The sequence below is a fragment of the Schistocerca serialis genome, chromosome 2 (genome assembly GCF_023864345.2).
Source record: "Schistocerca serialis cubense isolate TAMUIC-IGC-003099 chromosome 2, iqSchSeri2.2, whole genome shotgun sequence".
Lineage (NCBI taxonomy): Eukaryota > Metazoa > Arthropoda > Insecta > Orthoptera > Acrididae > Schistocerca > Schistocerca serialis.
The window spans coordinates 165889904-165914657 of NC_064639.1; the positions used below are offsets into that span (position 1 = coordinate 165889904).

At 39.8% G+C, this 24754-nt stretch overlaps 1 protein-coding gene and 1 long non-coding RNA gene across 2 annotated transcripts in view; one reads left to right on the forward strand and one right to left on the reverse strand.

The window, feature by feature from the left end:
- The window catches only part of LOC126456873 (dynein axonemal heavy chain 7-like), a 783013-nt gene that overhangs the window by 563054 nt on the left and 195205 nt on the right, over positions 1-24754 (reverse strand). The window contains 3 exon segments of the mRNA XM_050092694.1: positions 18651-18899; positions 18996-19141; positions 20027-20192. Coding sequence (XP_049948651.1) covers positions 18651-18899; positions 18996-19141; positions 20027-20192 — 561 coding nt within the window.
- Positions 1-24754, forward strand: part of LOC126456874 (uncharacterized) — a 392629-nt gene that overhangs the window by 112312 nt on the left and 255563 nt on the right. The gene's annotated exons all lie outside the window — the stretch shown is intronic.

The following is a 24754-nucleotide window of genomic DNA, read 5'->3' on the forward strand; positions in this document are numbered from 1 at the left end:
CATTTCCAGGAGTGTATCTGGGAATTGTCTCTGCATTTCATTTCTAGGGATCAGCGAAAAATGTGTGAGACACCCATCGTGTTGATACCACACTCTATTCCTTGTTCCTAAAGGTATTTCTTCTAATAACAGACCGAATGTTTCTTGCAGGAATGTGGTGTACTTCCCATCATTAAGACTTCCTTCGATGAAATAGGGGCCTATAATTCTGTGCTCCAGGATTTCACATCATAGATTCACCGACCACAGTTTTTCGTGTGCAACTTGCTGCAGCCAACATGGATTTTCAGTTGCCCAGTAATGCATGTTATACAAATTAACATTTCATGGTTCGTGAATGTAGCCTCGTCAGTAAATAAAATCAAATTAATAAATGTGTCATCCCTCTGAATCTGAAGTCAAGCCCATCAGCAGAATTCAATGTGATGCACACAACCCATACCTGTTAATTCTTGGTGGAGACTGATATGGTAAGGATTATACTTATGGCGACGTAGAATACTACCCCTACAGTATGCACGTTTATTTATATATAAAAGCCAACTTCGAAATTTTCCTGTGTGTGAGACCATGTGTACAAGATTTGTGTTTGCCGATTTGAACTAGATTGTCATATTACACTGTTCTCAACACTTCTGCATAATCATCAATTGTTATCAGACCTATTTGTATTGTGATATATAGTGAAATTTGTGATATATAGCGAAATTTCACAAACGCTGCAATAAACCCATACTGTTATCATCAATTCTTGTCTTAAACTAAATTGGGTTCTTTTAAAACATTTGAGAACAATAGGGCTACCCTTGGTCAAAACAATCGTTCTCTAATTTTGTTGTACAAGCATGTGAGAATAAGGCTATTTTTGAGAATTTTCGGATGCTTACAAAACTACATTTTTGTAAGTTACTGGTACAAGTGTTTTCAACACTTAATTTATTTCATACCAAACAACGCAAATAATCAGAGGTTTTCAACAAATTTCAAAAGCTACCATTGTCCTTTCCATAATCTATGAGCAATTTCTACTAAATTGGCGTTTGTGTTTTATTTACTGTAGCAGATATTCTAACTAACATATAGTGTTACATCTAGTTTTCCCTTAAAGGTCAGCTGCCCTTAAGTTATCTGCATTTATGATACATTAACTCTGTTTTCAAGTTTGCTTGTTAATGTCAAAATGTTTTATGAAACTAGTAATTTTTATAACATATTTTTATATTCCCTTAATAGAAATCTCGTTTTGTGAATCTGTTTCAATTCTTGTAGGGAATTAACAACTTTTCAGCTCAATAGATTAAAAAATAGTCAGTGGGCTTAATTTAAAGTTATTTTTCCCCTGCCTTGTAATACATTTCACCAGCCAAAATGAGCCCTACTGTGATGCTGTTCTTGAACACGGGATGAGTTGGTTGCCCTTCATAAGCAGCTGGAAATAGCTCTGACTATTATCAAACGATTCACAGCTGCTGCAAATCAGTGTGTTGGGAGAACTCCTGGAGTCATGTACCTTCAATGCCAGTACCAGAGGTTTCTCAAGCACTGTCCTCTCCTGTGGATCCTGTCTCCTCTGCAGAAAATACTGAATCTGTCATTACTTGTTAGCTTGACTGCAATTCGCTTGTCAATGGCTGATAGGTGTGCTGCACAGGGTGGATGGGCCCAGGGTGGACTCAGGGAGTTGTACTGATCCCCATAACCAACAAGTCTGAGGTGCTGTCTCTCTCTCACTGAAACTGAAACTGAGCCAGTGGAACTCACTTCCCAGGTTTTGGGGAAACCTATTTTGTCTGGTGTCAAGATGAGACAAACACAAAGTGGTAGGGGTCTACTCATTGTCAGCAGCTCAAACATAAGGTGAATGATGGTACTGCTTAGGGAAATGGCAGCAAGGAACAGGAAAGTACACCAGGTGCACTCGGTGTGTATGTCTGGAGGGCTCATTCAACATGTTGAAGAGGCTATGCCAGCAGCCATTGAGAGAACAGGATGCAACCAACTGCAGTATGTGGCATTTATTGGAACAAATGATGCCTATTGTCTCAACTTCGAGGTCATATTTGGATCATTCCAGTAAATGGCAGAGAAGGGGGAGAAGACCAAAATTGTGCAAGGAGTTTCAACAAAGCTCACAATTTGCAGCATTGACCCCAGAACTGATTGTGGATCTTTGGTTCTGAGTCAAGTGGCAGGACTGAACCAGAGACTTCAAGGTTCTGTGACAAACTAGGTTGCAACTTCCTGGACTTTCACCAAAGGATTGAGAACTGTAGAGTGCCTGCCCCTAAATGGGTCGGTCAGGTGTGCACTATACATCAGGAGCAGCTACTTGTGTGTGGGGTGCACACAAAGTATTTTCTTGGATTAGGTGACTCTCCATCATATCCAGGTAATTGTAGCTGTAAGAAACCCAGAAGTATCAGTATAAGATCAAAAGAAATGCCTCTCAAAGGTGATAGTATTTAAATCCTAGTGGTAAACTGCCTAAGCAATCACAACAAAGTGCCAGAGTTTGAAGCATTCATGAAAAGTACTGAAGCTCACATAATACTAGATACAGAAAGTGATACTAACGAGATTATTGGGAAAATTTTAATTGTATATCAAAAGGACAGACAAATGGGATATGGAGGTGATATATTTGTTACAGTAGTCAAGAAACTCAAATCCACCAAGAAAGGAATTGAGGTGTATGTGAGATTGTTTGAGCAAGACTCAGTATCAGGGGTGGGCATAAAATAATAATTGTATCCTTCTATCACCCTCCACACTCATCTCCCAATGTAACTGAAAATTTTAGAGAAAATCTCAGTTCACTGGTATGTAAGTTCTCCAATCATACTGTAATCACTGGTGGAGACTTTAATCATCCAACAATTAATTGGAAAAAATACTGTTCTGTTCGTAGAGGACATGATAAGATATCATGTGAAACATTACTAAATGTCTCCTTTGAAAACTACCAAGAACAGATAGTTAGGAACCCCAGTTGTGATGGAAATATATTGGATATAATGGTAACAAATAGACCTGACCTTTTTGAGGATGTCCACATTGAAATTGGTATTAGTGACCATGACACAGTTGTGGCAATAATGATATCCATAGTACAAAGGACAACTAAAACAAGCAGAATGTTACAAATGTTCAGTAAACTAGACAAAACATCAGTAGTGCCAAATCTCAATGAGAAACTTTCAGCACATGACAGGAGCATGTAGAGGAACTACAGATCAAGTTTAAAACAATAGTTGACCATGCCCTGGGTAGATATGTACCCAGCAGAACAGTCCATAATGGATGGGAACCTCCATGGCATACAGCAACTGTAAAGAAACTTCTAAACTTCTAAGGAACCAGAGATTATTGCATGATCAGTGTGCAACAATATATATATATATATATATATATATATATATATATATATATATATATATATATATATATATATATATATGCTAAATGGACATGTTTGATGTTTGGTTGTCAGGAGAGCAATACATGATGCCTTCAATGACTATCGCAGCAGAATACTGTCGAATGATCTTTCACAGCACCCAAAAAAATTCTGGCCATATGTCAAGGCTGTTAGTGGCACAAAAATTAGGGTCCAGTCCCTAGAAAAAGCTGAATTGCTTAACTCCATTTTCAAATGTTCCTTTACATAGGAAACCCCAAGAGAAATCCTCATACTGCTGAAAAGATTAATGAAATAAGTATTAGTATAGTGTTGAGAAACAGCTGAAATTGTTAAAATTGAACAAAGCTCCAGGGGCTGATGGAATCAGTGTCAAATTCTACACTGAATTTGTGGCTGAGTTAGCCCCTCTTCTAACTCTAATATACAGTAGATCCCTTGAACAAAAAACTGTGCTCAGTTCTTGGAAAAAAGCACAGGTGACATACACTTGCAAGAAGAGTAGTGGAAGTGATCCACAAAACTACCGTCCGATATCCTTGACATCAATTTGTTGTAGACTCTTAGAACGTATTCTGAGCCCAAACATAATGAAGCATCTTGAACACAATGACCTTCCTAATGCCAACCAGCGTGGATTACGAAAAAATCAATCATGTGAAACCCAACTCGCACATTTGTCATATGACATGCTGGAACATTTGGATGAAGGCAGTCAGTTAGATGCAGTATTTTTTATTTCTGAAAGGCATTTGACTCAGTACCACAACAGTGCTTATTAACAAAAGTATGATCATAGGGGGTATCAAGTGAAATATGTGGCTGGAATGAATACTTTGGCTATGAAGGACGCAGCACGTCATCTTGGATGGAGAGTCATCATCAGTAGAACTCACTTCGCTTTTTGCAGATGATGCAGTTATCTGTAATAAAGTACTGCCTGAAAGAAGCTGCATAAATACTCAGTCAGGCCTTGATATGATTTCAAAGTGGCGCAAAGATTGTCAACTTGCTTTTAATGTTCAGAAATGTAAAACTGTCCTACAAAACAAAAGAACCTTAGTATCCTACAATAATATTATCAATGAATCACAGTTGGAATTGGGCAAGTCATAGGTATCTCTATGTGTAACACATCATATGGATATTAATTGGAATGATCACATTCTTGGCAGCGCAAGAAGCAGGTGGTAGATTTCAGTGTAGTAGTAGAATACTGGGGAAGGGCAATCAGTTTACAAAGGTGATTTCTTACAAATCACTCGTCTGACCCAGCTTAGAATATTGCTCAAATGTGTGGGATCCATACCAAATACCACTAACTGGAGACTTTAAACATATACAGAGAAGGCTTGCATGAACAATTACAGGTTTGTTTAATCTGTGAGAGAGTGTCACAGACATACTGAAGGAACTGAATTGGAAGACTCTTGAAGATAGACATAAACTATCTCAAGAAAGTTTATTAACAAAGTTTTAAGAACCAGCTTTAAATGATACCTCTAGGACTAAACTACAATACCCTACATTTTACGCACATAAGGATCATGACGATAAGATTAGAATAATTACTGCACACACAGAAGCATTCACACAGTCATTCTTCCTGCACTCCATACACAAATGGAATGGCAAGAAACCCTAATAATTTGTACAATGGACACAATGGGACATAACTTATGCCAGGCACCTTGTGGTGATTTGCAGAGTATAGATTTAAATGTATTGTGACAAATTCACCACCTCCACTTACCAGTAGCCTACCCTAAGGACACACAATTAATTTTTCCCCAAAAATCTCACTGTAGTCAATACATCATTTTAACCAGCTTCTATACAATGTTATGTGAGCTCCAATGCTTCTTAGGAGCACTTCAAACTCAGGCACTTAGTTGGAAATGTTTCAGCAGTTAATTTCAAAGATTTTAATAATCTTACATGAAGGCAGGTTTTCCTTGGATCTTTTATTGACACTTCTGGGTCTCCCACAGATATTGTTATCCATACTGTACACACTGTCCCATCTAGAGGGACCAAATAGTTCTCAACCCCACAGTACAAGTCTAGAAAGTCACAGCTAGCTTGTTACAGAACCTTCAAAGCGTCTGGTTCAAACCTTCTATTTGACAAGAACCACAGGGGCCACAAACAGTTTTGGGGAAAATGCTGCAAATTGAGAGCTTCTTTGAAAATCCATGTGCAAGGCTGGTCTTCTCAAACTTCTCTGCCAGTCAGTGGAATGACCCAAGTATGACTTTGGAGCCCACACGACAGGCACAGCTTTTTCCTAAGTGTACCACAATTGACAGTTGGTGGTATTCAGTCCCCTCAATGGCCACTGAAATTGCCTCTTCAACATGCTGAATGAAGCCCATGTGCTTGCTGAGTGCACATGGTGCCTTCCCTTCCTTACTGCCAGTTCACTATGGAATACCATTATTCGCCACTTATTTGAACTGCCAATGATCAGTAGAATCCTACCATTTCGCACTTACCTCCTCTTGACATAGGACACAGCAGGTTTCCCAACAAAAGGTGTGAGCCTCACTTCATCAGTTTCTGTTACAGTGGAAGATTGTGTTGTACATTCAAAAAATTCTATAGATAGCCAGAAAAGGCACAGATAAACTAAATAACAATTCTCTCTCTCTCTCTCTCTCTCTCTCTCTCTCTCTCTCTCTCTCTCTGTCCAAAAAGTCTTGAAAGACTCTAACAGTGCTGACTGACCACCATGTCATTCACAGCCTACAGGCATCACTGGATGCCGATATGGAGGGATGTGTGGTCAGCAGACTGTTCTTCCAGCTGTTGTCAGTTTTTGTGACCAGAACTGCTACCTCTGAATCAAGTAGCTCCTCAATGTGCCTCACAAGGGCTGAGTGCACCTCACTTGCCAACAGCATTTGGCAGACAATAACAATAAACACAAATAATTACTATTACAGGCTTATTTTTCTGTAAATTCATTCAATAAATATTGCTTATATTTATCTAACACTGGCAATAATTCTAAGTTCCTACCATTTGTAAAGCTACATACTGCCTCAGATGGAAAAAGACCTTCACAAACCTGATCAGCTGTCCAAAACTGTTACAGATTTGTGCAACTTGTGATAGCAAGCGTAATTGGCACTGAAGTCTATAAGTAGTACTTGGTTAGGTTGTGCTGGTATAGAAATTCTGTCCTTATTTATTAAATAATTTTATTTTTAGCTGCAGTTTCTGTTTCTGACAGAGTTTGCTTTGCTTTTGACAACAACTAATAGAGATCTTAATTTAACATAATTTTTACTTATAATCAACCTGATTGGCAGTGTGTTGTCCAACAGAGGTAAGACATGACTGCTTTTTTTGAAGGGCAACATCATCACTTATTTTATGGAATATTTGTTCCACTATATTACTTATTGTGTGGAATATTTGTTGCAAAACATATGGCCATGGTTTCCTTATGGGACCTACTCTTATGAATTGGACTGATTTTGTTTGAAGGAATTACTTTTTTTATTATTTGAGTCACAGGTGCAAATCTACATGGACATTAACACCCTTAGGCAATTAAACTATTCACATCTGTCAGCACTTACCTTTTTTGGAATTGGAATTATTACATTGTTAATGAAGTCTGAGGGTATTTTGCCTGTCTCACATATCCTGTACAACAGGTGGAATAGTTGTGTCATGGCTGGCTTTCCAGAGGATCTCAGTAATTCTGTGGGAATACCATTTACTCATTGGGCCTTGTTTCAACTCAGATCTTTCAGGCTCTGGTTAAATTATTCTTGCAGCATCACATCTCACATCTATTCTTCATCTACTTCTTCTTTCCTTTCTATACTTCGAGTTCTCTTTGTTCTATATATTCCTTCCAGGTTTCAGCCCCTTTGCTTAGTACAGCTTTCCATCTGTGGTCTTGATATTAATACAGGTGCTCCTTTTTCTAATGGTCAACGGCCTTGCCGCAGTGGATACACCGGTTCCTGTCAGATCACCAAAATTAAGAGCTGTCAGGTGTGGCCAGCACTTGGATGGGTGACCATCCGGACTGCCATGTGCTGTTGGCATTTTTCGGGGTGCGCTCAGCCTCGTGATGCCAATTGAGGAGCTACTCAACCGAATAGTAGTGGCTCCGGTCAAATAAAACCATCATAACGACCGGGGGAGCGGTGTGCTGACCACATGCCCCTCCTATCTGCATCCTCAGCTGAGGATGACATGGCGGTCGGATGGTCCCGATGGGCCACTTGTGGCCTGAAGACGGAGTGCCTCTTCTTCTTTTATTATTTTTATTCATTATTAGTCCTACTCTTGCATTTCCCCTAACTGAATTTGCATTTAGAGTCCTGTACTCACTTGACCAGAAGTCCTCCTCCTTCTGCCACTATACTTCAGTAATTTCCACAAAATGTATCTTCTACCTATCCAGTGACTATTTCTGTGCTGGTGTGAGCTGTCACCAGCACACTGGTCAGAAAAGATGTAGCAAGAAGATTGGTAGTAGGTGCGGGATCAAACATATCAGGAAAGACACCAAAGACAGACTTGCAAGTAACACGCTGCCAATGCCTTAAAGATAAGTAGCTTCCTGTATGTAAATAAAGAACCCTGTTAATACATGTGAGCAGTTGCATTGCAGAAAAAGGATACCGGCCACCAGAAAACATCCTCTCCCTAGATTCCTATGGTACAAGACTCTACAGTGGTGATGAGGACACAACAATTCCACTATCCAAGCCGTATGGATCCTCCCCTCCATCACAACTTTTCTAAACTGCACAGATGGGAGCTATCCTTACAACACATTCTCCACTCCTGAAATTAACCTGGCCTCAACCTATGGTAATCTACTGTCCCCACACCCTCCATCCAACAGTTCCCACATCCTCCTTATTCTCATTCTGTCACCCTCTTTGTGTGCCAGTCTCTGCCAGTGCACCCCCTGTCTTTCTGCTTCCCCCTCCTCTTCTTTATCACTCCCCTCCACCCCCCACCCCACCCCCCAAACTACCCTGTCCCACAGCCTCCTGACGCTGTGCCTGTTGGCCGTTTGATCCCTACACACTCTGGCAGAAAGTGATTTTCTCTCCATCCACCAATACCCTGCTATCCCTTCCTCGCCCCCTCCACACTGCTCCTTCCATTCCATGTAACAGTCGCATTTTGGTTCAAGCAGCTGGAGATGGTGGTAATGTGTGCATGAGGTGGACTTGCTTCGGTGAATGAATGTGTGTGTTTCCTTTTCTGGTGATGGCTTTGGGCAAGAGCTAACGTGTAAGTGTCTTTTTCATTGTGCCTGTCAGTGACTTAAACATGTCACCTATATGGTAAATAGCAATCAGTATTTTCCTTATATTGTTGAGTTTTCAATTTCCTTTTTAAATTCACTAACCTGTCTAACCAATTAGGCAATCTAACATTCCAGCTCTAACCAATAGAATGCCAGCAGTTCTTCCTGATAACAACGTTCTCCTAACTAGTCCTTGCACTGAGATCCAAATGGAGAACTATGTTTACCTCCAGAATATTTTATTCAAGAGGATATCATCATCATTCAACCGTACAGTTGAACTACATGCTTTAAGGAAAAATAACAGCTGTATTTTCTGCTTGTTTTATTTGTTTACAATACCTGCATAGCAAGATGGCTAATGTTACAAGGCTGTATCAGTCAGTTATTCATTCTTTCTCTTGCTCCTGAAGGAGTCCTAAACTCAAACAGTTCTCTTCCAGTACATTGAACAACCTGTCCTGCTACATTGTTTTTCTTTTTATTGTTAAAGGGTGTATCATCATCTTACAGTATCTCCTTCCGTCGTTCCTGATGAGGCAACAGTTTGTTGCGAAAGCTTGAATTTTGTATGTATGTATGTGTCTGTTTGTGTTTCTATCGACCTGCCAGTGCTTTCGTATAGTAAGTCACATCATCTTTGTTTTTAAATATATTTTTCCCGTGTGGAATGTTTCCCTCTATTATATTGATATCATTAATTTGAACCCAACAATTACGATTGTTATTGTCACTGTTGAATTTCGAAATCTTTTCTGTCGTCTTATTTTCTCTTTCTGTTTTTACCAGTAGTTTCACTTTGTATTCACCTTCTCCTTTTTACCGTAATCTGCTATACAATTTTATCCCGCCTATATATACTCAATAATACGTAACCCACTTCCAAACCATAACCAAAAAAAAAATTTTGCCGCTTTCAACACTACTGCCGCTATAAAATCCATCATTTCTAGTTCACAAACAGTTCCTTTCACCTTTTAAACAACCATTTCGGCTAGTTCTAATAACTTTCACTTTATTTCCATTTCCGTTTTTCCCACATCACTGATAATTTTTAGCCGCTTCCCACAGGTTTTAACGTCATTATTTCTTCGTCAGACAATTGTTAGCGTCATTTTCATAATCTGCCACCACAAAACCACTCCTTTTAATATATTACACGCAGTTTCTACGAAATATTCCCGAATTTCTCCGTCCTCTAACGTGTTTTGGCGGCAACACAACCACCTAACCTTTGTGCACATCGCTGTCTACCAACCCAAGTCCAGCTGTAGCCCAGCTGTAACCAACACCTTTTCGCCTTTTTTCACACCAGATCTCCAGTTACTTTCCAGTCCACCTGTATCCCTCCCCATATATTTTTATTTTCATTTTCATTTCCTCATGTTACACTTTCCACCTTCAAATACCATGTCACCCTCACAACGACCCCATTAAGTTTTATTTACATTCCCTCCGCAAACATGCCTTCGCCCTAGCCAGATTACGCTCCCATATTCTATTTTCTCAGGCTTGTCTGACATTTGGCATTACCCCCAAAGGCCTCACACTTAAAGTTCCCATCTCTGGCTGCAACCCTTCTTTCCATCAGTCCCTATACCAGTTCCAAACTGAACAATCCATTGCCCTCACCCACCTAATCCTTCACCTACACATCAACTCAGCCAATGAACACACCCGTCAACTCCTATCCTTAATAAAAGTCCTTAATCTTTCCTCTCCCACATCCACAACGGCTGTTCAGAGCATCCTCCTACAGGCCAACCGTAAATTAGAACAGCATGCCATCCTCCACCTCAAAACACTATCCAATCTCCTGGTTTCCCACCTCCGGAAAGGCAACTCACTCACCCTTCACAACCTTTCCAGCAAACCTCAACCTCCTCTCATTGCACACAAACGCAGTCTCTCCCATCTACTCAATCTCCCACTTCCAGCTCCACTCCCTCCAAAACCTCAAAATTCCAATCAACACAATCTGGAACCACAACACCCTAATTCAGTAGTTAACCTTTCCTCCAAACCTTTCTCCCAATCCGAAACCTCTGTCCTATCCAAAGGCCTCACCTTCAGCCCCACTCCCAGATTCAACCAAACAGCCCTCGTCAAAGATTTACTGTCCTACAGTCGTACTCTCTGCTGGAAATATCACTTTGCCACGAAGAAAAATGATCCTAATCCTACTCCTAATGATCCAACTCCCGAAGACACCATCCAAATTGAACCCTGCCTGGAACAGTTCCGTCCTCCGTCGCAGCGGGATCCACCTCCTCTTCCTCAAAATCACCCTCTCCAAACCTTCCAGGAATTTCTGACTTCCAGCCTTGCATCTCAATCCTTCTTAAAAAAACCTTAATCCTACTCACAACATCACCACTGCTGAAGCCCAGGCTATCCGTGATCTGAAGGCTGACCGATCCATCATCATTCTTCCGGCAGACAAGGGTTCCACGACCGTGGTACTTGATCATCGGAAGTATGTGGCTGAGGGACTGCGTCAGCTTTCAGACAACACCACATACAAAGTTTGCCAAGGTAACCCCATTCCCGATGTCCAGGTGGAGCTTCAAGGAATCCTCAGAACCTTAGGCCCCCTGCAAAACCTTTCACCTGACTCCATCAACCTCCTGACCCCATCGACACCCCGCACCCCTACCTTCTACCTTCTTCCTAAAATCCACAAACCCAATCATCCCGGCTGCCCCATTGTAGCTGGTTACCAAGCCCCCACAGAACATATCTCTGCCTACGTAGATCAACACCTTCAACCCATTACATGCAGTCTCCCATCCTTCATCAAATACACCAACCACTTTCTCGAACGCCTGGAATCCTTACCCAATGTGTTACCCCCGGAAACCATCCTTGTAACCATTGATGCCACTTCTTTATACACAAATATTCCGCACGTCCAGGGCCTCGCTGCGATGGAGCATTTCCTTTCACACCAATCACCTGCCACCCTACCTAAAACCTCTTTCCTCATCATCTTAGCCAGCTTCATCCTGACCCACAACTTCTTCACTTTTGAAGGCCAGACATACCAACAACTAAAGGGAACAGCCATGGGTACCAGGATGGCCCCCTTGTATGCCAACCTATTCATGGGTTGCTTAGAGAAAGCCTTCTTGGTTACCCAGGCCTGCCAACCCAAAGTTTGGTACAGATTTATTGGTAACATCTTCATGATCTGGACTCACAGTGAAGAAGAACTCCAGAATTTCCTCTCCAACCTCAACTCCTTTGGTTCCATCAGATTCACCTGGTCCTACTCCAAATCCCATGCCACTTTCCTTGACGTTGACCTCCACCTGTCCAATGGCCAGCTTCACACGTCCGTCCACATCAAACCCACCAACAAGCATCAGTACCTCTATTATGACAGCTGCCACCCATTCCACATCAAACGGTCCCTTCCCTACAGCCTAGGTCTTCATGGCAAACGAATCTGCTCCAGTCCGGAATCCCTGAACCATTACACCAACAACCTGACAACAGCTTTCGCATCCCGCAACTACCCTCCTGACCTGGTACAGAAGCAAATAACCAGAGCCACTTCCTCATCCCCTCAAACCCAGAATCCCCCACAGAAGAACCACAAAAGTGCCCCACTTGTGACAGGATACTTTCCGGGACTGGACCAGACTCTGAATGTGGCTGTCCAGCAGGGATAAGACTTCCTCAAATCCTGCCCTGAAATGAGATCCATCCTTCATGAAATCCTCCCCACTCCACCAAGAGTGTCTTTCCGGCGTCCACCTAACCTTCGTAACCTGTTAGTTCATCCCTATGAAATCCCCAAACCACCTTCCCTACCCTCTGGCTCCTATCCCTGTAACCGCCCCCGGTGTAAAACCTGTCCCATGCACCCTCCCACCACCATCTACTCCAGTCCTGTAACCCGGAAGGTGTACACGATCAAAGGCAGAGCCACATGTGAAAGCACCCACATGATTTACCAACTGACCTGCCTACACTGTGATGCATTCTATGTGGGAATGACCAGCAACAAACTGTCCATTCGCATGAATGGACACAGGCAGACAGTGTTTGTTGGTAATGAGGATCACCCTGTGGCTAAACATGCCTTGGTGCACGGCCAGCACATCTTGGCACAGTGTTACACCGTCCAGGTTATCTGGATACTTCCCACCAACACCAACCTATCCGAACTCCGGAGATGGGAACTTGCTCTTCAATATATCCTCTCTTCCCGTTACCCACCAGGCCTCAATCTCCGCTAATTTCAAGTTGCCGCCACTCATACCTCACCAGTCATTCAACATCATCTTTGCCTCTGCACTTCTGCCTCGACTGACATCTCTGCCCAAACTCTTTGTCTTTAAATATGTCTGCTTGTGTCTGTATATGTGTGGATGGATATGTGTGTGTGTGTGAGCGTATACCCGTCCTTTTTTCCCCCTAAGGTAAGTCTTTCCACTCCCGGGATTGGAATGACTCCTTACCCTCTCCCTTAAAACCCACTTCCTTTCGTCTTTCCCTCTCCTTCCCTCTTTCCTGATGAGGCAACAGTTTGTTGCGAAAGCTTGAATTTTGTGTGTATGTATGTGTCTGTTTGTGTTTCTATCGACCTGCCAGCGCTTTCGTATGGCAAGTCACATCATCTTTGTTTTTAAATATATTTTTTCCGCGTGGAATATTTCCCTCTATTATATTAATTTGCTGTTTTGGTATAATGATATGAGCAAAGTGAAGATAAGTCCAAATATTCTAGTATTGTAGGAGTGGATAGTAAGTTATTCTTCCTCTTTAATTTTGAATATCTGATAATTTTCAGTTTCCTAGTTGATGTCTACCAATAAACCTGTTATAGAGTTAACCCGTTATAGATTTTTGTTTGAGAATATAGATGGGAGAGCATGAAAATTATGTAGGGAAGCCTGCCTACAGGTCTAAGTGAAAAAGATGCAAAACTGAGCATTTTGGTTAACATATATACAATATGGAGCCACCTCACTTTATTATCGATTTGGATGTCAAGGAACTTCAAACATGGAGCTTCATGGCTACTGATCTGTGCTTCTGGTACCTTTAACTCACTTTTATTCACTTAGAAGCACATGAAATGAGTTTTTGCAAGATCATCATCATTTGGTTAATTTGATGAAAATTTCTTGGTTCTACAGGCAGGTGCAAGTTGAGATACAACAACATTTTGACAAGTGTCATACTCATCATTCAGCAGAATGTATTATTGTGTCATCAGCAAATACAGTATCATTTGTTATGAAGAATACTCCATTCTTCTGAGTAAATAATTTATGTAGGTCAAGATCCAAAACTTGTGGACACCATATTTAATGTTTCTACACTACAATATAAACTTATTTCTATGGTATCATATGTTAATGTAGCCCTTCATTTTATACTGTTAGGATATTATTTCACCTGTTAGACACCCCTGCAGAGTAATGTGATCCACACAATCAAATAAGTTGCAATGATCACAGAAAACATTAACATCACAATTTCTCTTGTTTAATTCTATCAGAACTGCCAAAACTGAGTTTGTGAGGTCATATAATATTGCTGTCTCTGTAGTGAATTCTTTACAGAGGCCAAAGTACACTGATAAATCGTTATTGTTAGAAAAGTGGTTAAATATTTTTTGGTCTCTTTTACAGTTATTTTCACAAAATTCATATATTCTGTTCAAGCAGGCAATGCCTTTTCATGTAGGTGTAATGGATATCTGTTTTTTTTTTTTTTTTTCAGATTCATTGAAGTTATTGGCCAATGAACTGAATTTAATATGTAATGTGACCTGTCTCATTGCTACTGTAATCAGGAAACTGGTTATTTGTTGCCAAGTTAAGAATTCTGCAATGTTACTCATACTGCATCTTCATAACCTGGATTATAGCTGGTTAGCTGCATTAAGTGAAGTTCTCTGTACCCAAGATAAATCACTTTGTTTCCAGGTATTAGTTACAAAATCTCTGGGCTACCATTGCCTGACAATTACCGTATTTACTCGAATCTAAGCCGCACTCGAATCTAAGCCGCACCTGAAAAATGAGACTCGTAATCAAGGAAAAAAAATTTTCCCGAATCTAAGCTGCAACTGAAATTTGAGACTCGAAATTCAAGGGGAGAGAAAGTTTTAGGTCGCACCTCCAAATCGAAACAAAGTTCGTCTAATTGTAATATGAGACACAATTTAGGTCGAATGAATGACGATACAGCTGCAGTAGTTTGGTTCAAGTCGTAAGCTTAGCAGTTACGGTTTACCAGGTAGCCATTGCTACGCGTCACGCGCTCCGTCCGTATTTATACGGATATCCTTCCTTTTTCACGTGCTTCGTCTGGTTTGAATTGATTGCTTATTTTTCTTTGATCTGATAAGCGCCGTTTTCTTTGTTATAGGTGTTTACGTCACTCTAAGCTGAAAATGCATTACTGTACTGTGTCATGCATTGGTTGTCGCATTCTGATAATGACTGTTTACGGCCTGTCGCCGCTCGCGGCGTGGCTTGCTTTTGTGCGCGCTACCGCCGCTTACAAATAAAAAATAGAGTGGAATCGTCTCATTAGCGAAACATTTGTTGTTACTTACACAACTGCTTTCTTTGATAATGATCAACAAGAACCAAATAATAGACTGCGTATGATAGATGATGTTCTGAACGAAATTTTAGCGAAAATTTTTCTCCGTTTGAAAATCTTTACAGGCGTCTTTAGTCCATTACATTCTGCACAGAAATTAGAGTCATCTTAGATTTAAAAATCTAGTCAGTTGCCGTGCTTCATTTCTGACTGTATCATTATCAGGCATAAGAATAATACGAATATAAACATGACATGATATGCAGGGTCTAGTGCAGCAGGGGATACAACCCGTTGGCTTTGAACAATGACGTCATTCCTTAGTCATAGATAGTAGACCCGATATGTATATTCTTCTGCGTTTGCTGTTGTCTCACTCTAGTTTCGTAGTTTATTAGGCAGACAGGATTTAAATGAGATAGTAGCAAACACGAAACAATACATGGCAAAATGTTTATATTCGTATTAATCTTATAGCGAAGAGAATACTGCATGTGATTCACAATTCATAAAAGTTCGTATTAGCAACCATCTCTTCTCACAGGTAGGAAAAAATTCAGAACGTAGAGTTGGCCATATTGACAAACATCCCAAACAGTTTTGCCAGTAGGATTTTCGTAGTACATTGAAATGCTGCTACATTCGAAGATCAACAATACAGAATTTGTATTTACTTCGTTGGATAATGTACCAAAATACAGTGGTCGAAACTCTGGGTGGAGGAAAAAGGCTCGTCTTCCACTTTTTTTTTAATTTATTTACTGACGCAGAGATTTTGGTGCCAGTATTTATCTTTGTGCCTACAAAGCATGCCTGTGTAGCGCTACATATATTCAACGGCAGAAGTTAGTTGTGGCGGCACCCACCAAATTTTTTTCAGAACTCTGGCTTGCTTTGCACTCGATTCTAAGCCGCAGACGATTTTTTGGATTACAAAAACCGGAAAAAAGTGCGGCTTAGAGTCGAGTAAATACGGTAAGTGTGATTAGCAGATATCCATGTAGATTTAGATGTAGAATACTTTGCAAACAAAATTTGATCTGTAGTATTGAATAATATTTTCAGCAAAAATTAAATTTGTCATCTACTGTGTATCCTGGGGACTAATCGTCAACATTCATCAAGTAAACTGTCACTGAGTGCCCAATTATGATCTTACAAAACTGTATAAGGGCATGCTGAAAAGTAGTGCCTTTGAATTTTCTATGTGAAAACTCTTAAAACATTTTAAAGAAAGGAAACATTATTAACATTCTATATCTTTATTGTTCATCACCACATATTTGCAGACTTCAAGCACTAGAGGGCTCCAAATTGTAGCATATAACATGGCAGTGTGTAATGTAACAATGTTGGTTTGTGAGAAACCGTGCACTTTAGTTGAGTTTCGAATTTGAAGAGTTCGTCCACACATGGAGCACCCTCTCATTCAGCATTACAATGCCAGACCATACACAAGAACTGCTGGATCTGCAACAATCGACTTGTCTCCATCCAATTTTCATCTGTCTTCAAAACAAATAACACCTTCGAGGAATTATCTCCGATAATGATGAAACAGTGCTAGCAGAGGTGAGGTTGTGGCCCTATCAGCAAAGTGAAACATTCTACACTGTTAATATCAAAAAACTGATGTCTTGTTGGAAGAAACGTGTTCATTGCCAGAGCAGCTATGTTGAGAAATAAATATATAGACACTAAGAATAAAGATGTAGAATGTTAATAATGTTTGTTTTATTTAAAAGGCTTTAAGAGTTTTCATGTAAAAAATTTGGAGTCATTACTTTTCAGCATGTTCTTATATTTTTCCCTTCTTGGCTAAACCTGGTTGATGAGATGCAGTATTACTGCCATTTGAAAATTACAATCAGATAAAACAGCATATTAGTAATTTACAGTTCATTTTGGTTGAAGAATTTGGTAACTGTTTCACATCTTTCACTGGTTTCTCCTGATCTTACTGTCTTTTTGTTGGCATGAGATCCAAATTAACTTTTACTGTGATTTTGTTCTTACCTTTCGAAATTTTGTTCCTTAAAATTCTCAAACATTGTTTCTACTTTTACAGCAATGTGCAATTTAGATTTACGGTAGGAAATATGTTGCATCCTATTCTTGTATACAACAATAAAGACATTTAATGTAGCAACATGTTAACTGGTATACACCTTAATAGAAAATAACTGACAACATTCAATGTGCCAGTCACGCAACAGCAAATATGTCACACCTACATTTCCAAACAGACTCCACAAGCCATCACATGGTGTATGGCACATGGTACTTTGTACCACTACTAGCCATTCCCTTTCCTGTTCCCTTGCAAATGCAGCAAGGGAAAACAGCCATCTATATGCCTTCAATATGAGCACTAGTTTCTCTTATCCAACTGTCACAAGTCAATGCTACTTCAGAACATTTGTAATTACACTTGTCTGTAGGAATATCTGAACACGTCTCAAAAGCTAAAATCTGAACAGTATTTTCAATATCCTTCATATGTTATAAAACTGATACAGACCATAAAATCTAAATTGAATTTTCAATCTCTTTTATATATTATAAAACTGAAATAGAGCATATACTACCTTACCTGTAACTAATCTATTTCATATATTATAAAACTGAAATAGACCATAAACTACCTTAACTGTAACTAAACTAAATTTCTTTTAATATAAAAAGAAGAAAGTGCATAATAGTTTATTTTTACTTGCTAATACTTCGTCCTTTCAGGAGTGTTATGTGGACACTTTATCATGGTATTTTTAGGTTAGGAGGGTGGGGGTGGGGGGCTGGGGGGGGGGGGGGATATGTTTCGAACTATAGTTTCTTAGTATGTTGGTGGATGCTGGGACTGAACTACCATATATATGTCATTACCAACCACAGAATGCCAGTTTCAGGTGAAGAGTGTTTTGAACTATGGTTGCTTAGAATACTAGTAAAGGCCAGGCCTGAACTATGATGTTTATGACTCTGCCACCCTCATCAAACAATTGTTTGCTTTATGTACTCTGCTTTGCTATGTGTTGAGTGTTCCTTGTTGTTTTATTTTCTTAGTTTCAAATGAGTGAAGAGACTAAGCATGCCCCTAATGAGGTCTGAGTATTTCCCTCACAACACAACACCAAAAGAGATCAGTAATTCCTATGACCATTTTGTCATTTCTGCTTTTTCAGAACACAGAACTCAAGACACTGGATGGCAGCCTTCTGAGAGGGTGAGAGGGCTTCATCCTCCACTTCATTCCTCTCCCCTTGGACAGTGTTTGTTTACACTCTGCCATTACATAGCTTCCATACTCTTATAGTGTTTTCACATGCACCAAGAAATTATTTTCTTACTGATTTATTTGTTATCACTTGACTATCTTACCTTTTCCTCAATCAGTGCTAGACCAGCAGCTAACATGCGGTAAGCTGTAGTTTTCCCACCAAATGGAAAACCAACTATCATGAAACCATGTCGTACTATCATCATTTCATATATTTGCTGCACCTTTTCAAGAAAAGGTTCTGTGCACTGTATGTTGTGTGTTTCACAAGCTGTCTCAACTTCTCTGTTTAAAATTGTGTAATCTGGTGCTGGAAGTTCTACACCAGGAAATAAATCTGAAGTAATGCCCTGAAAATTTATTTTTGCTTCATCATTTATTTCCAGTATTGTAAAACAATAAATTAGAAATGTATCAACAGTTAATTCATAAACAATACTATATACCTGGAATAAAGGAAGATCATGTGTAAGAAACTTAGGCAAATTAACATCCTTGATTGATCGTAGCATTAGAATGTCCTCTGATTCTTGTGGATATTTCAGTTTTAAGTTTCCAGCTGCAGTTAACACAGATTTCACTGCTCGCATCCCTAAGAACACATAATTTTATATTTTCACTTTCATCTCAGCAAAATACATAGTAGCACATACATGAAACAAATTTAATACAAAAATAAAATTACACTGTAGGCTTGATGACACATCTGAAAAGTAACTTAGTTGTGTCACGTGTTTAGAACTGCAGTCCGAAAACATAAGACAGAACAAAACAGCTTAGGAATTTCCATTTGTATAAAAGGTTAATTTCAAGCTTATAATCTCCAAAAAAGCAGTTATAAGGCTCATTTGTGAAGAACCACGTTTTTACTCTCCATTTTGACACACCTGGGTCAAAGCCACAAATTCAACTTTGTAAATAATGTCAAATGGGACTGAATTCCACAGCACTGGCTACCTTGATAAAAGGAAGCCTTGGGAAACAGAGAAAAACGTGGTTGGTCTGATGGCCCACAATATTTGACCAAAATATGACAACCCTAATTAAATATCTGCAGTAAGACCAATGTTGAGACTTATGGGGCCTCGTTTCTGAATCTGACACTCTCTCTCTTCATTCTCTGCAGTCTATAAGTAATCCAATATATCTTATCACATATAAATAATAAAAAATCTGATTTCTAGTGCAAAAATATGGCTTGTAAACAAACTCAACTTTCTGTTTCTCATCAATATGAAAACTAGCAATATTAGTCATACAGTGAGTTATATAAATCAAATTTCTATACTACAGCATTTATTGACGTTTAACTACAGCATTTATTTACATTTAACTGCCATAAAAATGTGCCTGAGAAGTAGTTTAAGAGTGTGGAATGTAGACTGTTGGTAATGGGTGCTTTTTATGTTCATGGTTTGGATTTGAATTTCTATGTGTAAATTACACTGCAATAGAATGAGAGTCACAAGATACATACCATAATCATAATGATGCTGAGATGACAGTTGCTCTGAACAAAGCCTGTAGGTTGCCACAATTTTAACTGCTAAAGGCCGTGCACTTACAAAGCCAAAGGAATACAGAACAATTTCAGAAATCAAAGCATAATCTGGAACCATCATTGCTACAGATCGAAACAATGCCTGAAATTTAAAAAGGGATAATTATACATTTTATTGATTTGCTGCCAGTCCATATTTTATTTTGGTTATTCTGTCCTAAGTAAGCACATGATGCTCATTCTGAGTTGACTGTTGTCAAGACACACTTGGAAGTTCTTCAATACTGAATTTGAAGAAATACGTAGAGTTTTCAGTAAAAGCTTTTAATGTCGCATTTGTAACATTCATTTGCTATTACCATTACTATAGGACTGTATAATTAAGTAACCTGATACAATATAAATGTTAATACTTAGTTTCATGTTCCATGGTTCATTCGCATGATAAATAGTAATGATTTTGAACAAGTCATTTTATATTCATATCACAAATTGGTTTGTAAATATGACTATGTGCTGATCACATAATGCCTGATGAAGACATTAACCAATTTGATGTTCTTGCAGATTTTGTCCAATATCTCAATAGGAAACCTGTATTATGATTTCTTGACACATACGAAACCATCCTCAAAAACTTGCTCATAAACTTTTTTGCTCAATCTGTCACTGTTCTTGTCAGTTTACATGAGCTTTGGAGGAGTAAACACTGATTAAAATACATGACCTGGTTAACATGTAAGTAATGCTACTCTGATGTATCATTGGCATAACTTATTTCAGTTTTTCTGCAATAAATAAATAATAAATAAACAGAACAGCATGTTTATTTGTGTAAAGTGTCTTAACTTAAAAGAAATGATTCTATATTATGCAGGAAGAACTCCACTCTGTTTTAACTATAGTTTGTACTGTTCGTCTGCATAAAAGTTTAAAAAGGCCAATAAACACAGAAAAAGTTGAGTGTTTAATTAATGAACAATATTTCAGTAATTAAATGGTAGTCATAAATGGTCTCATAAATGATGCCAAGACAGCATTTATGTCTGACAGCCAAGTAAGAAATCCCAAGATCCAATAAGACTTAATGTACATAAAGTCATCAAATTGCAAAAGGCTTCCCACATATTTAATGTTTATAACTTTCCAGACTATTTCAATCTCTCTGGTAGTTACTGGTACCTGTTTCTGTGCACCAGCTGCAAAATGAGCATTACTCATGTTTCTATTTGTGCATGTGTTAATGTAATGGAGAAAACAGGGAATAAATTACATCTGATGTTCAATAATATGATATTTCATGAAAGATTGATACAAAAAGTAAACACAATACATCCCACAGAGAGAAGGGTTGCAAGTTCTAAGCTTAGCAACAAAACACTCAAAAAACTGAAATCATGGAAAGTGGCACCATGGAAAAAACCTATATATCAAAGCAGACTGGATACAGCCTTTCATTTCCAAGGAACACACAATGCAAATACATAAAAGTGTAACCTATGGCAACTGAAAATAGTGCCTATAATTCGTTGGGCCAAGGAATACATAATCATTACCCTTGTACGAAATATATTGCTGAAAAGAATATGGAGGAACATGCACATCATAGCCTCTTCAGGAAGAATACACTATTGCAAATCAGACATCTGCAGCATGACTGTAGAAAGTAGACTGCTTATCTAAACGAAGACTAAAGCTTAAAATACATGCAGTCCAGCTGACTACTTCTTCGTACAATGTTGGCATTTATAGACACGGAAAATCCTTCTCACCAAGGTTAAATGCTCATCATAAAAACAATATTAACTGAAATGCAACTGCTAGACAAAGACAAAGTGTTTTGGTTCCAAAACCTACCTGACTATTCATAACTCATCATTAATCCTACCAAAAAATCATTACAGTTATATATTAAGTAAAGTGCAAAATAGTCCTCACTGTTCACAGAATAGTGTACCTCCTACCATTAACATGCACTGAAACAAATACAAATCAAATTATTTCAGTGAAGCACAAATATTGATTTAAACATCAATGTAGTAAATGCGGTAAGTTCACACAGTGAATAAAATAAGTAAGAGATCATTCACATATAATACAGAGACAAATTTGTAAACATAAAATAGTAAGAATGGAGTGAAAATTAAAGATAGCACCAAAACAAAGAAGGTGTAGGGGAAGAATTTAATCCCTTTAGTCACACAACTGAAGCAGGTAATGTATGGTTTTTACTGCTTTCAAGTCCATCATTTGGCGAGCCAGCTTTTACTGCTGCACCCTTGCACTAAGTTCAGAGTGTAAGCTCAGGTGACAGTAACTGATCAAACAAATGATTACATAATATTACATTTATTGACAACAGTTGGTGCAAAAAAAAACTTGCAGAAATACTGTCTGAAATGTCCACATGACTGCGATAAATAGCTCGACTGCTGATCCCAGATGGTGCACACTCCTTACAAGTTCAGTGCATAGTATGGCCTTGCAGCTGCAGAGAGACATAGGGAGTGAGTCCATTTGAATGCACAAATTACCTCTCATCTCCTGGGGCACCACTTAATTTGCAGACATGATGGGACAGAGCAAACAATTGGCACCTGTTCTAATTTTGTCACTGCATTGATGGAGTGCACGCTTTGTACTCAATTCACACAGCGCATGGATGACAGAATCTGAGATCAGCATAAATGTCCACAAGGCATGGGGGTCTAGCTCGCACTGGTTTTCCCTTTTGTTTCTTCTTCAGTCATGGGCACTAAAAAGTTGCCAAAGGTTGGCCTAACAATAAAATCAGCGCTCGCGGGCAAATGCTAGTACGCTGTTGTCTACATGATTCTGTGGTACAGCTACGACATAGATCCCCATTTGAGAACAGAGCTCTGTAGCTGCCAATAGTTGAAGCAATACGTCTGCATCCAGCAAATGTTTGTGTCTTGCATTCTTGTGTTTATGTCAGTCCAAGTCCCATGGCAGCAGGCCAGTCAGTTGTGATTGGGTGGCAGCACATGGTGTCATCTGTGTCTGGCTGGACGCATAGTGCGTTTGTGCTTGCATGGCTCACTAGTGACAGCAGTGACTTCTGGGAGCTGTCCGTGGTAATTTGTGGTTTGAAATGTTCAATGCAGAGATGTCAACTTGGAGGACGCTGGCACACAAACAAAGTATGGTTAAACATGAATAAAAGACATGAAGAAAAATGTTCACATAGATGTACTATAAATATTGCATTGAGTTCTTGAAACACCTGATACATAAACTTGGTGTGACAATCAATGGGTCCTTGATGCACGCAGCAGCGGGGACATAGAGACTATGGAGAGACTAGGTCTGCACAAATGCAGTGTCATCAGGACTCAAATGCAGATCCTCAAACTGCAGTGGACAAGCCCTGTAGTGTGAGAGATGGTGTCCGGATCTCAATTGGAACAGGCACAGAGACTGGATTGGGAGTTGATCCAACCTCCACACCCGATGCGTCAGAGGCAGAGAGATGTGACCTGGTGGCCCGGTGGAGACAAGTGCCTCAATGGCAGGCAGCAGGTAGCTGCGTAATGCAGTGTGACATCATCATGATGCACCATGGGCATTTGAAATCGACTGGCGGCCAGTTCATATGACATAGTCCACTAGCTGCTGTGGTGGGGGTGACCATTGCCCATGTGTGGGGCATGGTCTGTGTGTCATCAGTGGCTACAGGAGCGGGCTCTGCCTGACTGCTTCTCTGCCAGTTGAAGAACTGAACGATGATGAGAGTGGTCACGACATAAGGTCGTTGGACTCTATCGATTGAGAATGTAGTCAGTTTGCCATTACATTCGATCTGCAGAGTCTTCTTATTGCTGGTGATCAAATGGTGTGGTCCCAAGTAGGGCTGCCTGAGCGGTGGTTGTCCATGTCCATGCACAACATAAAATGCATGCAGCATTGTAAACCAGCATGAAAAAATACTCTGCTGGTACTGTGCTGCATCAGTGCAGGTGGTCAGAGGTCAGCCATGTGACTGTACAGATGTTCTTCAAGTGGTGGGGCTGAGGTATTGGGTGGCGATGGTACCTCCTTCATGAATTCACTGGGGATGGCGAGCAACTGATTGTAGATGAGGTCTACAAGTGAGATGCAGAACTAGTACTTCAGTGTTAGTCACAGGCTCAGGAGTATGAGTGGAAGCGCCTCCATCCAGGCGATGTTGTGAAATGTCAAGGAGAATTTCAGCATCCTCTGGACAGCTCAACCATGCTGTTAGATGCTTGGTGGTAACTGGTCATTTGATGTAGCCACACACCACACAGATGGGTGATGTGTAAACAGCACGCTGTCGAACTGGCTGCCATGGTCTGTTGTTTGTGACTGCTGAAGCCTACCACCCAGGAGTCAACAAAGGTAGTGGCAATGGTCTCAGTGGTGACATCCACTATTGGCACTGCCTCTGGTCAGTGCACAAAATGGTCCACCACTTAAGTAGACACCACTTCCCTTTGGACAGAGGAAGGGGGCCCAAAATGTCCTTGTGGATGTGTGCAAAACAGTGTGTTATGTCAGGGAAGGCACCAATGGAAGCATGGGGATGGATATCATTTAGATGCACTGCATCAGAATTTCTCTTGGAGAAATGGGTGATGTACACTTTTTGAAACATCAACCAAAGCTTGCAGGAGGAATCAGGAAAGGGCACTAGTTCCAGTTGTAGGCTACTGGAGGTGTCAT